The sequence below is a fragment of the Dreissena polymorpha genome, chromosome 6 (assembly GCF_020536995.1).
Source record: "Dreissena polymorpha isolate Duluth1 chromosome 6, UMN_Dpol_1.0, whole genome shotgun sequence".
In the NCBI taxonomy this organism is placed as follows: Eukaryota; Metazoa; Mollusca; class Bivalvia; order Myida; family Dreissenidae; genus Dreissena; species Dreissena polymorpha.
In genome coordinates this window covers 90,383,142-90,397,079 of record NC_068360.1, presented here as the reverse complement: position 1 = coordinate 90,397,079, position 13,938 = coordinate 90,383,142, and the positions used below count along the sequence as shown (strand labels likewise).

The following is a 13,938-nucleotide window of genomic DNA, read 5'->3' as shown; positions in this document are numbered from 1 at the left end:
CGCAAAGTGAAAAATGAAGTAAAAGAGTGACTACCAGATAGGATCAGGTCATTAGTGGACTGGTTAACAGTGGCCTTCTGTATTTTAATAAAACAGTTATTTTAGATGATAAAATAATAGGAGACATTTTTATAATAAACAACTAATTTCATTAAAACATAAAGATCTATAGTTGAGCGTTACACAAAATGTATCACCTTTAATCCTATAGAATAGATTCTATACACAAAGACGCTCAATACACTATCAACTTATGACTAAAATTTCTTACTATACACACGTACATTATATATCAAAGATAATAAATATACTATCGCTGCTATTTACATAAAACATGCAACACTACTTCTTATTAACACATGTAAAACTGTCTTCTTTGTAAAATTAAAAAGCAGGTTTTGGCTAAGATTCTTGTTAATCCTTCATTGATAAAGGGGGATTTCATCTTATCGCTATTCGACATGTTCATAAAATTTGGAGTAGAATCAACAGCTTTTTCAACAAGATTATATCTGATATCATTATGCATGCTACATTCTAATAATACATGACATTCATTTTCAATTGTATTATCTCTACAAAATGGACAGAATCGTCTGTCAGCAGGCAGACCTTCATACCTTCCTGTCTCAAGGCGAATCGGAGCAACGCCACACCTAAATTTACACAGGGCCGGTCTATGACTCTTAGGGATTATTAATTTGCAATATATCTCAACACCAAAGTTCTGCTTAAATATACAGTAGCTTCTAAGCTTTTTACCACCTCTACCTGATACACCATTACTAGAGTTAATTCTATGTAGCCAATCTACTTTATACTCATTTAACATAAACTGTTCCATGTCCTTAACAATAACACCTTTGGAAATAGAAACATCGTAATAATGTCTAAGATTGCAATGAGATAGATGCTTTCGCACAAAGAAAAAACAATTTTTACATCTTTCTGATTTTGTGCTAGCCCAGAGTGCTGTGCGCTTGTTTAATCTAGAGGAATTGGTAGTGGAAAGACGGGCCCAGTAATTTACCACCACTTTCCATTGGCGGATATGGACTGGAGTCCAACCCATTTCTCCAGAAACAACAAGGTTTGGGGTGTATTTATTCACTCCTAGATAAAACCGCATTGCCCTGTTCTGGACAGCTGTTACACATGAAAAGGATTTAGGCCCCCATATAGCCGCCCCGTAAGCAATGACTGGCCAAACAGCGGAGTCGTAAAGCTTCGTGAAGACATCGAATGGTACACCACCAATTGTTTTAACTTTGGCAATAAGTAAACCTAAAGCTCTACTAGCACACTGAGCTACCATCTTAGCAGTACCATCAAGATCAAAAACTCATTCAAAACTAAGCCCAGATATTTATACTGATTTACATATTCTATCACTTGGTCACCACATGTGAACACAACATTAGATCTCGGCATAGATCTTGTACGAAAGTGAACAATATTGCTTTTTCCTACATTAATATCCATGCTATTTCTATTACACCATTCACTTAGTACATTTAATAGTGTTTGAAGGTTTTGCTCATTATCGACCAGAAGTACAATATCATCAGCATATAATAAAACACATACAATCTCATCATCAATTTTAACACCAATATCTAACGATTTAAATTTTCTAACGATACCCCTGTCTTAAACCACATTTTACTTCAAACCAATCCGTTTTATGCGATTTAACTCTAACACAGGAAGAAACATAATTATATATAGGTTTGATTGCCTGTAGCATTTTTCCTGACACACCATTACTAAGAAATCTATTCCAAAGTTTTGTTTTATCTATTGAATAATACGCCTTTCTAAAGTCAATACAAACAGCAAATGTTGCTAATTTATGCTGTTTACGGGTTTCTATAATACTTGTTAGAGAAGGTAAGTGATCAACAGTACTACGTTTTTTCCTGAAGCCATTCTGTTCATCTACTAGAATACTATTTCTTTTAATATAGGTGCTCAACCTATCATCAAGTATCCTACAATAGACCTTGTAGATTGCAGACGCAAGGGCAATTTCTCGATATGACACCGGGTCTCTAGGATCTAGCGTAGGAGACTTGGGGATAGGATTGATGATACATTTACTCCAAACTGATGGTACAATTCCATTATCAAAACATACATTGAACATCACATGTAAATAATAAATGGATGTATCATTAAAAAGTACTTCAGAGGGTATCTCATCCACCCCATAAGCTTTCCCACATTTAGCTTTCCATATTGCTTTCTTAACTTCTGCAATACTTATATCATTATTAAAATGGGTATTATTTCATTACCAAGAGTAGTATTATCGCTATCAACATCAGATAAGTCCTGTACATTTCTATTATTAAAGAGTGAGCTAAAATCATGCTTCCATTTATTCAATACATCTGAAATTGATGAAGAGACTGTTCAATTGTCCAAAACAACTTGCTCTGGGATCAGCTTTTTTCTTTGAGTTATTTACACCAATTTTTCCGATAGACTTCCAAATGTTATTTTTATCACTTTTATAGTCCTCCAACAATTTATTCTGTAAATTAAACCAATATGTACGCTTCGCTTTTTGTACCTCACGGTCAAAGTGCTTGCGTAACTTAACATAATCAGCTTTAAAAATATGTTTAAGACTACGAACAGTACAACTTAACCATTTATTTTCAGCAGTACATAATTTAGACCACAGATCTGTAAGTAAAACACTCCACCAAAGGTTGCCTTGTCTATGTTTCCTAAACATGCTAGACATATTATTTACAATAATTTTATGAGGAACACTCTTATACATATTATTTCTAACAATATCACACCAATCTTGGTAAACATTATCAATGTTATTGATATTTACCTCGTTACTTTCCAATCTATTTATTTAAATATTTACATCTTCTAAAACACACCGATCATTTAAAAAATCATTTGGTACATTCTCCAGATCAAATTTAACATGACTAGAAACAATATTAGCACCACGGCTACCTTCGTACTCTAAGTTAGTAACAATATTCCAAGACAGCAGCGAGTGGTCTGGAATGCCAACAGGAGTAATGTTTACAATACTATCAAGTGCTATGATCAGATCTGATGTGAGGGTGACTTTAAAGTCTTTGAAAATACACAGATGCTCATGAGAAGTAATACAATAATCCACTACAGATGCTCCATTTACAGAAACTGATGTATAATTATTCTCCCCATTACTACGGCCATTTAGCATACACATATTTGTATTAATTAAAAAATTTACAAATAGCTCTCCATATTTGTTTGTGGCATAATCAACAATATTACGCTGTGGAATATCATCCTCACCTGAAATAAAATCATCCAGTTCCCCGCATCGACTATTGAAATCCCCGCATATATATATTTTGCCCATATTTTGGTTCTTATACACTCCAGTCAGCAATTGATCATAAAAAGAATTTACATCAAAGGGACGAGATGAGTTTTCAGGTGGTAAATAACAAACGCACGGTATTATTGCATACTCTGAATATTTATGTTGTAATTTAATCCATAAAATCCCCTCATGACTATCATCTAAAACAGATACATTATAAAAATCTAATCAATCCTTTTTAATTAAAAACCCTACTCCACCAGAGCCTTTTCTGGCATTTTTATGAACATTGTTTTCTATTTAAACCATACCAAATAAAACCATCAACATTTAAAACATCATTGTTGCACAGGTGCGTTTCTGCTTAACCTAAAATGTCAAAATCTTCCTTAATAATACATGAATAGCGTAAGTTAAAATTGTCAGTATTAGAGACGTTATTCCATCCACGGACATTCCAAAACCCGGCTTATAACTAATGATTGTTTCTGTTTTGACCTCTATAGTGCCCACGACCACGGCTTCTTCCACGTCCTGTTCCACCCCTCTGCCATCCTCCCCTATTCTGAGAAGAGTCATTATTCCCGACCAGCCTGTCACTATATCTGTTGTTTTCATGCACAACACGATCACTTTTTTCCTGCATATCGCGGCCATTATTCCCACCCCGCCTGTCACTATATCTGCTGTTCTCCTGCCCATCATTATCACTATTCCCTCCCCTCCTGTCGTTAGAGTAATTCAAACCCCGTCTGTCATTGTTGGGATTTCTCCCCTGTCGATCACTCTGGGAATTTCTCTCCGGCCTATCATTGTTTGAGAGACTTCAATCCCTGCTGCTACGGTTGTTATCACGAAATCCATCTGCAGGCTGTATTTTCTGGAAACTATTATGGTCCATATAATAGTTCAATTATAATCGGTACGGCACGATGCTTAAATAATTATTCTAGAGTAAATGTGAGTCAACATACTTGGACGTCGCAATTCAGAGATGATCAGACTTGTTAAGCATTGCTTGAGAATGAGGCGACTGGAGACATGTTCCTCAGTTTTTATAAATGTAATAATATGCAATATACTTGTATCAACTTACAATTTAACGGCAGACAAGATTTCTCGATGATAAAATATGATGTCATGATTAATATAAGCATAATCTGCAACATTTTTTGTCATCACCAGTTTATCAATATTTATGCACATTCTCTTTGATATGGACATTTGAGGAATGATAATGCATAATTACCGAATTATTGCTTTGAAACATTTTATTATAGACTCATACTAATAATATGTTATGGTAGCCCAGTCGAACCTGTTTTGTGCCGACCCTAAACATTTTAATTTGGTGTCAAAATTTAGTTTCAGATCATTTATTTTTTATTCACTAAAATAAATATTGTGTTTTGCGATTATTTGCTTCATCTACATTCGATCACGTTCGCTTAACGAACTTTTAATTATTTAAATAAAACATAAACTTGATTTTGATGAGTTCCGTATGTCATTGAATATTCCTATTAAATTAGGAATCGTACACAAAAGTTTACAAAAAAACAACAACAACATTCAAGCCGACCTATACTGGTTAGTTTTTTTTATGACAATGGTTAAAACATTTAAATACGTTTGATGTACGACAATAAAAACGTTAAATATAAGACATTAAGGTTAAAAAAATCGAACTCGCCGAAATTAAAAAAAAAAAATTGTATCGCGGATGGTTCGATAAACTTCAGTAAATAAAACGTATACATGTATGTGGCTACTTTGGAAGGAATGCATAGTATTTATTATCAACACAAATAAAAACATAAAGATAAAAGGCAAATAAAAAATAAGCCTATATGAAAATATGGATATTAAAAAAAAATTAAACAGTAATCTCAAACGAGTTCGAAGTTCGTCAGCAAGTCCATCAGATAATTATAACTTAAAGTATGACTCCATGTATTTGAATAATAAACTTTTGAGACTATTTTTGAATATTACGACGAACTGAGAGTTTCTTTTATATAGTAGCCCATTCCACAGTATTTGTCCAATTTGCTGCCCATTCAACAGTATTTGTCCAATTTGCTGCATGCTTCTATCATTGAATCATTTGCTTGTGTTAAAAAGAATTGCATACCATCCTTGACTCGATCTACTAGTACTCGTATCGGATCTTAATGTGCGTCGTTATGCTAGTTCTGTTAACTATACAGGACCTGACAAATTGAACAATCGTACATGAAAGTAGTAGAAACATAATCTTAATTGATTGTCTTATATTAAGGTAATTTTTCGGCTAAAGCAACAGTGGTGCCTTTTGATTGATTTGTTGAGCCTCAAAACTGCAATATGTATAAATAGACCTGTGCATAAAAAATCTGCAAAGCTGTTATTTGAATTTATCTATGGTGTCCGTCTGACCTAAAAGGTCTTCAATGTGAATGGCGAACTGGGGCCAATTTCTTAAGAGATAGACCCGTGAGCGTGTAACACGATCCAAACATGGTCATTTCAAAAGTCATCAATCAATACCAATTTATCTGAAAAATGCTATTCTATCTATCTATCTACACTGCCATGCGCCCTTTAGAGCGGACATTATCGAGTTCGTTTCGTGGGAAGAACCAGTGGAGGAGATAATTAGAACGCTCCCCGAGTAGGGAGCGAACCCACGAACTCCCGATCGCTAGGCGGACACCTCATCCACTACACCACCGCGACCTTATTGATAGGGCATTTATGCATTAGCTTGATGATGTGTGAAAAATATAAGATATTTTACTGAATTAGATTAATTTGATTTTAAACTGGTCTGAAGCAATAAATTACATTTGCTGGAAGTTGATTTCCAAGTATTTTTTGTTAATGAATTGACTTGAAAAGTAGGGCGCATATATTTCTCCAAGCTCTTTGAACAAGGTGAAGTTATCTTATTGTGGCAGACCCCTGCCCTTGTCATCTTTAGCAGCTGTTAAATAAGCTTTTGCCTGTAAATTATGTTTTCATTATTTGAAAATAGTACAGACTTGAAGTATATAAGTAAACTATAAGGAGATTTCGATTTTTCTACACGCCCGTGCGAAAGTAGCCCCCGATTCTTGGTTGTGTGTAACCAATTTGTTCAAGATCGCGAAATTACATGAAAAAAGTAAATACAACAACATAAAAAAGTTCTGTTCAGAAACCTGTTCAATAGATGTATCATTTGGTGTTTCTTTCTCTTTAAAACTGTTTCTCTCTTCAAAAGATGGCTCGCAGCAACGAAAATTGTGCAATTGCATTGTTAATTCCCTACATTTGATCGTGGCTACCCAAACGCTTGATTAGTTTAGATGGAGTCTTCAGGAGCTAGGTTACCTTGAATGTGATGTTTGGTCGCCGAACTATCCGTGACAGTAACTTTTTTGGAAATGTTTATTTTACGTTTGAAAAGTAATAGTATTCGACATATATATCACAAACAGGAAAACTAAATAATTCTTCCATCTAACAATAAAGTAGTTTGAATGTTATATAAGTCCCTTATTCTGAGAAATGAAACCTCATTATTACGCAGGAAGATAATTCTAAATTACCCACTTTTCCAAAAATAGGACCAACAAATTTTTGTTCAGACATTATTATTTCACAGGATTAGTTGCTCAAACATTTGAGCTCCTTAAAAGCTTCGAAAGCATGTGGTCCTGATGACTGTCGCCCTTTATTCTTGAAGAAATGTGTTGAGGGACTTAAGGCGATATATGATTTTGTAAGACATGTTTTTACTATTCGCAATAGTGCTTTATTTTCGCTTTCAGTATGTTATGGTTAATTTCTTATGGCAAATTTTAAGGTGAGGTCAGTGGGGGCAATCAAACCTTTATTATGTAATATAGTCTTTAACTGTACTGTGCTAAATGTGATTTAGTCTCATAACTCCAAGTTTGAACAAATCTGTTTTAAAGGGATCTTTTCACGTTTTTGGTAAATTGACAAAATTGAAAAAAGTTGTTTTAGATTCGCAATTTTCGTTTTAGTTATGATATTTGTGAGGAAACAGTAATACTGAACATTTACTATGGTCTAATATAGCCATTATATGCATCTTTTGACGATTTAAAAACCTGAAAATTATAAATCGTTGCAACGCGAAACGATTGAATAATTTGGAGAGTTCTGTTGTTGTCGTTTAATTTTGTGAAACTACGAATATTGCTTATATGAAGTATAAAATACGTCTCTTATAGATACTTGGCAGGATGGCCGAGCGGTCTTATTGGTTTTTAATCCAGGACTCCGGGGGTCACTGGTTCGAGCCCTGCTGCGGGCTACTTTTTTCCCCTTTCTTCAAATTTTATTCTTGATCTTTAACTGGAGCTTTTTAGATCCAATGTTTACATTTATCAATATAAAGCATTTAATGACAAACTTCAAAACATGCCAAAATCTGTAAAAGGCCCCTTAAACTGATTTCCAGACTTTAGTGGAGACTATATAACTTTACGGTATTTCGAAGAGAGGTAACTCTGTAGTTCATGTTACAGTTTCTGTAATTTGAATTCAGGGTTTAGCTCCCTTCATATCACTTTAAGTGTATGATGATTCTTGTGTTGATATAATATTCTAGTATCTTATAACTCGATACTTCCGAGTGGCAGCATTTTATTATTATTCTTATGTTTTTTTGTATGTCGTGATTGTATATATGCTGATGAGACTGTAATATACTAATAAACTATCATTAAACTTTCACACATGTGTGAAACAAGTATTTAAAATATTAATAAGTATTGGTTGTGTGTTCATATAAACAATGAATTGAGTATAAACAACATGTTTACGAAAACCAGTTTAAACAGGCACAACAAAGTACATTAATTTTATAATAAACAGGTGATATTATCGCATGCTTTAAATTCTTCGGCTTTCACTCTTTAAGTTCTCAGTAATCCGTTTTTAAATAGAGCCCTTCATTATTAAAGACGGCGCTAATTAATTGTGGAAGGTAGAAGATAATAAGCGCGTTACAAACTGTATATGTCAATTTTACATGTACTTGAGAAACTGTGTGATCGGGCTAGGTTTGTGTAGGTGTTAATTATTATTAATTATGAATGGTTGACTTTGTGTTATTGTGCACAAGACTGACAAAAATAAAATTGATCGATTAACAGAAAGACTCCAACACAGCTAGCTATTTGATGTAACGCTGTAAAATCGGGTGGTAGGTGACAGGAAGCAATTTTTTCACATAAAACACATAGACATGCAAATCAATAAAAACATATTTTTGAGAAAAAAATAAATGAAATACAATAATGCATCATCATATTAATTCAATACGGATGCAAACAAGTATTGCGATCTCAAATACTTTTAATTACTTTTTTTAAACGTGCCGTAGTACGAAACTGTAGACAGACAGACAGTTTATTATAGTCTCATTTCTGCACATACAATTGTATATATGATTAAAACATGTGTCATTTAATAAAATATAATAAAAGGTAGTTTAGTTAAAATACATACAATAAAATGTACAAAACCACTAAATATGAGTTACATGCGACTATGGACAGATTTATCGTGATATGAATATCATTAAAACATTTTAAAAGGTACATATAGATACACGTGTAAAAGTATCATACATATAAACAGTGTTTACGATGTATTAAAATGTCATTGCATGCTTTGGCAGTGTATTTAACAAAGGACTCATTAGACATTAACTGACAAAATTATTCTGAAGTTTCTAACGATAAGAAATCAGGTTCAATATTAATAACGTTAACAAATATATCTTGGCGAATTCTGTCATACAAATTGCAGTGCATTAACACATTTCTTCATTTTCTATATATATATATATGAGGCAGTGAAAGCAAGTCCGTTCATGTTCGGGTACTCCCTCGTATCTGCCTGTTTCTATTCTAAGGGGTGCAACCCCGCATCTAAATTAAGCTAGTGCACTTATTCTTACTCTTGGCATACTATAACAATCAAATTTAAATAGTGTTTAAGATATTTTTCATGGAGTGACGGTCGAAAGGACGGACGAATTGACGGATGGACGAACGAACGGACGGACGGACGGAAGAAGGGACGCACGAATGGACGAATGAACGAAAGAAGGAACGAACGGACATACGGGCAAACGAACGAACGAATGGACGCACGAAGGAACAAACGTACGCACGAAGGAAAGGACTAAAGAATGAACGAACGAAGGAATGGACGGACGAACGAACGCACGGACGAATTGACGGACGAACGAACGAACGGACGGACAAACGGTAGAAGGGACGAACGAACGGTAGAAAGGACGAACGGTCGAAAGAAGGGACGAACGGACGGACGAACGAATGAACGGACGCACGAAAGAATGGACGGACGAAGGAATAAACGAACGGACGTAGGAACGAACGAAAGGACGCACCTACGGACCGACGGACGAACAAACGAAGAAACGGACGGAGAAAGGGACGAACGAACGGACGGACGAACAAAAGGCAGAACGAAGGAATGAACGGACGGACGCACGTACGGACCCACGGACGGACGGACGAACGAACGAACGAAGGAACGGACGGACGAAGGGACGAACGAACGGACGGACGAACAAACGTCCGCACGGACGTACAAACGATAGAACGAAGGAACGAACGGACGAATGAAGGAACGGAAGAACGAACGGACAGATTAAGCGACAGCAACGAGTAGTTATTGATGAATAGAAATACAACTGGCAGAGGGTGTTGTTTGTGATTCCGCAAGGTTCAATTCTTGGGCTCGTTCGCTTCATTATCTTGATTAATTATTTTCTTAATGTGAAAAATCCTCTTTCTACCATCATGAGATAATGTGTCGTGTGTAGCATCTGTCTCCCTACATTGAAGGTCAAGCTAAAGCTTAGCGGTTTAAGGTCGAATTGTATATAATACAGCTTGATTAGTTCTGTCTCAGCCATAACTTTGCCTTTTATTGAGGGCTTTTGAAATAACCTGGCAAAAAAGTAAAGCATTATAAGACGACATGTTGTGTAAAACAAAAGTCCCACATCCAAAGTTCAAGGTTGCATGTAGAGGTCAAATGTCAAATTTGGCCAAAAAACAACATGAAAATTCCTGTCTCTGACATAACTTTGCCATATATTGATGGATTTGAATTCACTTGTCAAAAATTCAATCTTTAATGAGATTGTGTGTAAAACTTGTCTGCATTCCTAAAAGGTCAAGGTCAGACTTCTTCACACCTTCCATTTTTATGCTGCACCCTTTTAAAATATGCCCCTCTTTTGTTGTCACTTTCATGTGTTTGTGTTGTAAATACAGACATACCAAACTTGTTTTTATTTGCTATTTTTTATAGATGAATAAAATGCAGTATTACTTGATCAAATCATTTTAAAAGAACATACCTCTTAGAATATATCACACTAATGATGAGGGGAAAATAATTGCAAATTAATGGATTCATGACTCACAATTTAATTTGTTCATGCCCATTAAATACTTATTGTTAACATGCCTATTTGGTGCTTAAAAAGTTGGAACCATAATTTGGTTAATTCAATATTTGTTAAGAATGATACATTCCCATTTTGATTTTTAATGTTTACCATGGCTTGTGTTACAATATTTCCCATATAAAATGTAGCTCAATATTATCAACCAGAGACTTTTATAGCTAGAATGTTCCCTTAATATTTTAAAAAATACATCACATTGGGTTAATTAATTAAGGAAAGTAAGTAAAAAAGAGTGAAACATTTTTTTAAATGTTTCTTTGTGTGACTTTCTTATTGCTATTAGTTTCTTTTAACATTGCAGGTATTTTACAATACGACAGAAAAGCACCCAATCCATTCACACTCTTAAGGTCAGAATGGGAGGAGTCCAGGCTAAATTACGAATTTATTTTAGTGATATGTCTTCAGACCATGTTGATGGTGCAAATTCTGCATTTGACGAAATTCCAGATGACATTATACTCGAAGTTTTTCGTCGACTGCCTCTCAATGACTTGAAATCATGTTTCAAGGTCTGTAAGAGATTTGCAGCACTTCTTGACATGAGGGGTTTTTGGCTGCAGAAATGTGTACGTGACTTCAAGTTTTCAAAGAATTTATTACATTCATTGGGTGAAGAGGAAGATTTCCGAAGGCTGTATATAAAGAGACCGTACGAGAGGAACTTGATGAAGAATTGTGATGCATCACAAGGTAATTTGGGGGATTTTTCTGTGTTTCCCTAGTCTAATTAGTGTGGGTCAGTGTTAATTCGTTTGGTCAGAAATGCATGAGACAATAAAAAGTTATAGATCTGCAATATAGATTTTCATTGTTTCAAATTATTATGCGCCCATGCATATTATCAGGGCAACAGATAAGATTTCATGTCAATTAGTTTTTACTACAAGATTTTTTTGTAACAAGTAGTTTTTTTCCTTCAAAACTATTTGTCAATTATTATTTGACATTTTGATAAAAACTTACATATTTTCTCCTCTGCATCCTTGTGTTTGGTACTATTATTGTGCTTGACTATTGTGTTCTTTTAAATATTACATGATCCAGCCTTAGTTCATACTGTTTTATAATACTGGGCGCGCATGCCAATAACGGAAGTTTCCTAGCCTGTCCTCGCTTTGCAGCCGGCCAAACATGTGTCTATATAAACTTACTACAAATATTATGGCAGCACTGAAGCTCACAATATACTTATTCAAATCGTTATGCGATACGAAGCAAAACGATACAACTTATACGACTAAGAATCAATTGCAATTCGTTTTTCCATTTTCATAATCGTGTTATGTACAACATATTTTTTATTTCAATTCGTTTTATGTCCTATACAAATCGAAAAAACGATAAAATGATCCTTATCTGCTGCCCTGTATTATGTATTAATATTCCTATATTATGTCCAACTGTATGCACATGTAGGTATATCCTGAAGCTTGTGTTTTTAACTCCTCTTTAATTATTGGTTGATATCACTCAACATTTCACAGTTGAATGACCTTAATGTTTAGTTGATCTGAAAGAAAGGAATTATGGCTGCAACAAGTTGAGCAGAATTATGACCCTCTGTCTATTTTTTTCTGCATTAGAATATATAGTTCCCATTTTATTTTTTTACAACACATAAACTTCTGGGTTAATCTTACTCATACTTACACAGTTTAATCACTTGAATGTGTATACGATACGTAAAGAAAGGAATTTAATTGCAAACAGTTTTGGCTGAATTATGAATCTTTGTCTTTTTGTCCACAGTAAGATATGCACTGGATTTGACAGTGTCCAAACATCTGATGTTATGTCATCAGTGTCAGAAAAGGAATTATGTGAACACTTACGCAAATTTTATTGTGGACATAATAACCACTATGTCATGGCTACCTTTTCATTACATAACATTTGGTATACACTCACAAAATGAAACCAAAATGTAAAATACTGAGCATCCAAGCACTGTTCAGACATTAACAGAATATTCTGAAAACATATTTCTAGTATGCATGAACAGTATAAGGCTTCAATAGCGTTTATCAATTTAAGATTTACGTTTGCTGTTTCTTAACCCTTTACCTCTTAGATACGTATTTTTACGCATTTTTAGTCTCTAACAAAGTTAAATTTAGTTAAAGACCTTTCTTAATGCATTCAAGTTTTTTAGGCTTCATCTCAAAACCTTCGATACTGATTAGCAGCAAACAGCAAAAAACCTGAAGAGACTGCGAGTTACTCGCAGGCTGTTCTGGTTTTATGCTGTTTACACATAGCCATTTTCACTTAGCTTATAAGTGGGAAAGGGTTTAAAAACTTTGCCATTAGGTCCCTGAGCAAGAAACAAATAATGCAGTCTATTTTTCAGATATGAAGCACTGGAAGGTGACAAAGTCAGGGGGAGATGGTTGGCAGGTAGAAAAATCCCCTATAGGCCTTCATCCACTGTCCCAATTAACTCACACAGGTTTGATTTTATTTTCAATTTAAAGTAAAATTAATACTCAAAATCAACGAAATTTCGCAAAATATTTGGCAAAATAAAATTAACCCATAAAAATCAGTGTTCCTTATAGTTAAGCCAAAATTTCAACGTTAGATGTGGTATGGTAACATAGATTTAATGAGATACAAAATGCTTGTTTTTATTTCTGTGTGACAATATATTCCATTTTAATTTCGCGCAACAATATCCAAACATTTACGAGCTAAAGCGAGACTGGCTTCGGGCAGCGTCTGATGAACGATGTAGTTATGAGAACTACATCGTGCATCGGAAGCTGGCCGAAGCCAATCTCGTGTTCACTCGTTAATGTTCGGATATCGTAGCCGGAAATTCTCATGAAATATATTGTGGCACACAAAATAAATACAAAATGTACAAGCATTTTTAATCGTGTTAAATATATGTTACCAGAACACATGTAGCTTTTAAATTCTAGCTATTGCTGTATGGAATATTGATTGTGTATGTGTTAACTTTATTTTTCGAAAAATTGTACGAAATATTTGTTGACTTTGAGTGTTTATGGGATTTAAAATTTTGCAAATTCATACGCATACTTTGTTATCCCCCGCCTTAGGCGAAGGGATATTGTTT

The 13,938-nt window shown here is 34.5% G+C and overlaps 2 protein-coding genes across 4 annotated transcripts in view; one reads left to right on the top strand and one right to left on the bottom strand.

The window, feature by feature from the left end:
- LOC127836481 (protein farnesyltransferase subunit beta-like) overlaps nucleotides 1-13,938 on the bottom strand; it is an 80,269-nt gene that overhangs the window by 43,149 nt on the left and 23,182 nt on the right. The window contains exon 1 of one of the 2 annotated variants that reach the window (XM_052363135.1): nucleotides 6,529-6,639. The exons of the other annotated variant lie outside the window; for it this stretch is intronic. Within the exon in view, the coding sequence (XP_052219095.1) occupies nucleotides 6,529-6,624 (96 nt within the window). The 5' untranslated portion in view covers nucleotides 6,625-6,639. Of the gene's footprint in view, nucleotides 1-6,528; nucleotides 6,640-13,938 lie in introns of those variants that run through there. 2 annotated transcript variants of the gene reach the window in all.
- The window catches only part of LOC127836482 (F-box only protein 6-like), a 48,429-nt gene continuing 41,434 nt past the window's right edge, over nucleotides 6,944-13,938 (top strand). The window contains exons 1-3 of one of the 2 annotated variants that reach the window (XM_052363138.1): nucleotides 6,944-7,091; nucleotides 11,366-11,546; nucleotides 13,207-13,305. In XM_052363138.1, the coding sequence (XP_052219098.1) occupies nucleotides 11,396-11,546; nucleotides 13,207-13,305 (250 nt within the window). In that variant the 5' untranslated portion in view covers nucleotides 6,944-7,091; nucleotides 11,366-11,395. Of the gene's footprint in view, nucleotides 7,092-11,154; nucleotides 11,547-13,206; nucleotides 13,306-13,938 lie in introns of both variants that reach the window. The other variant, XM_052363137.1, reaches the window with a different exon arrangement.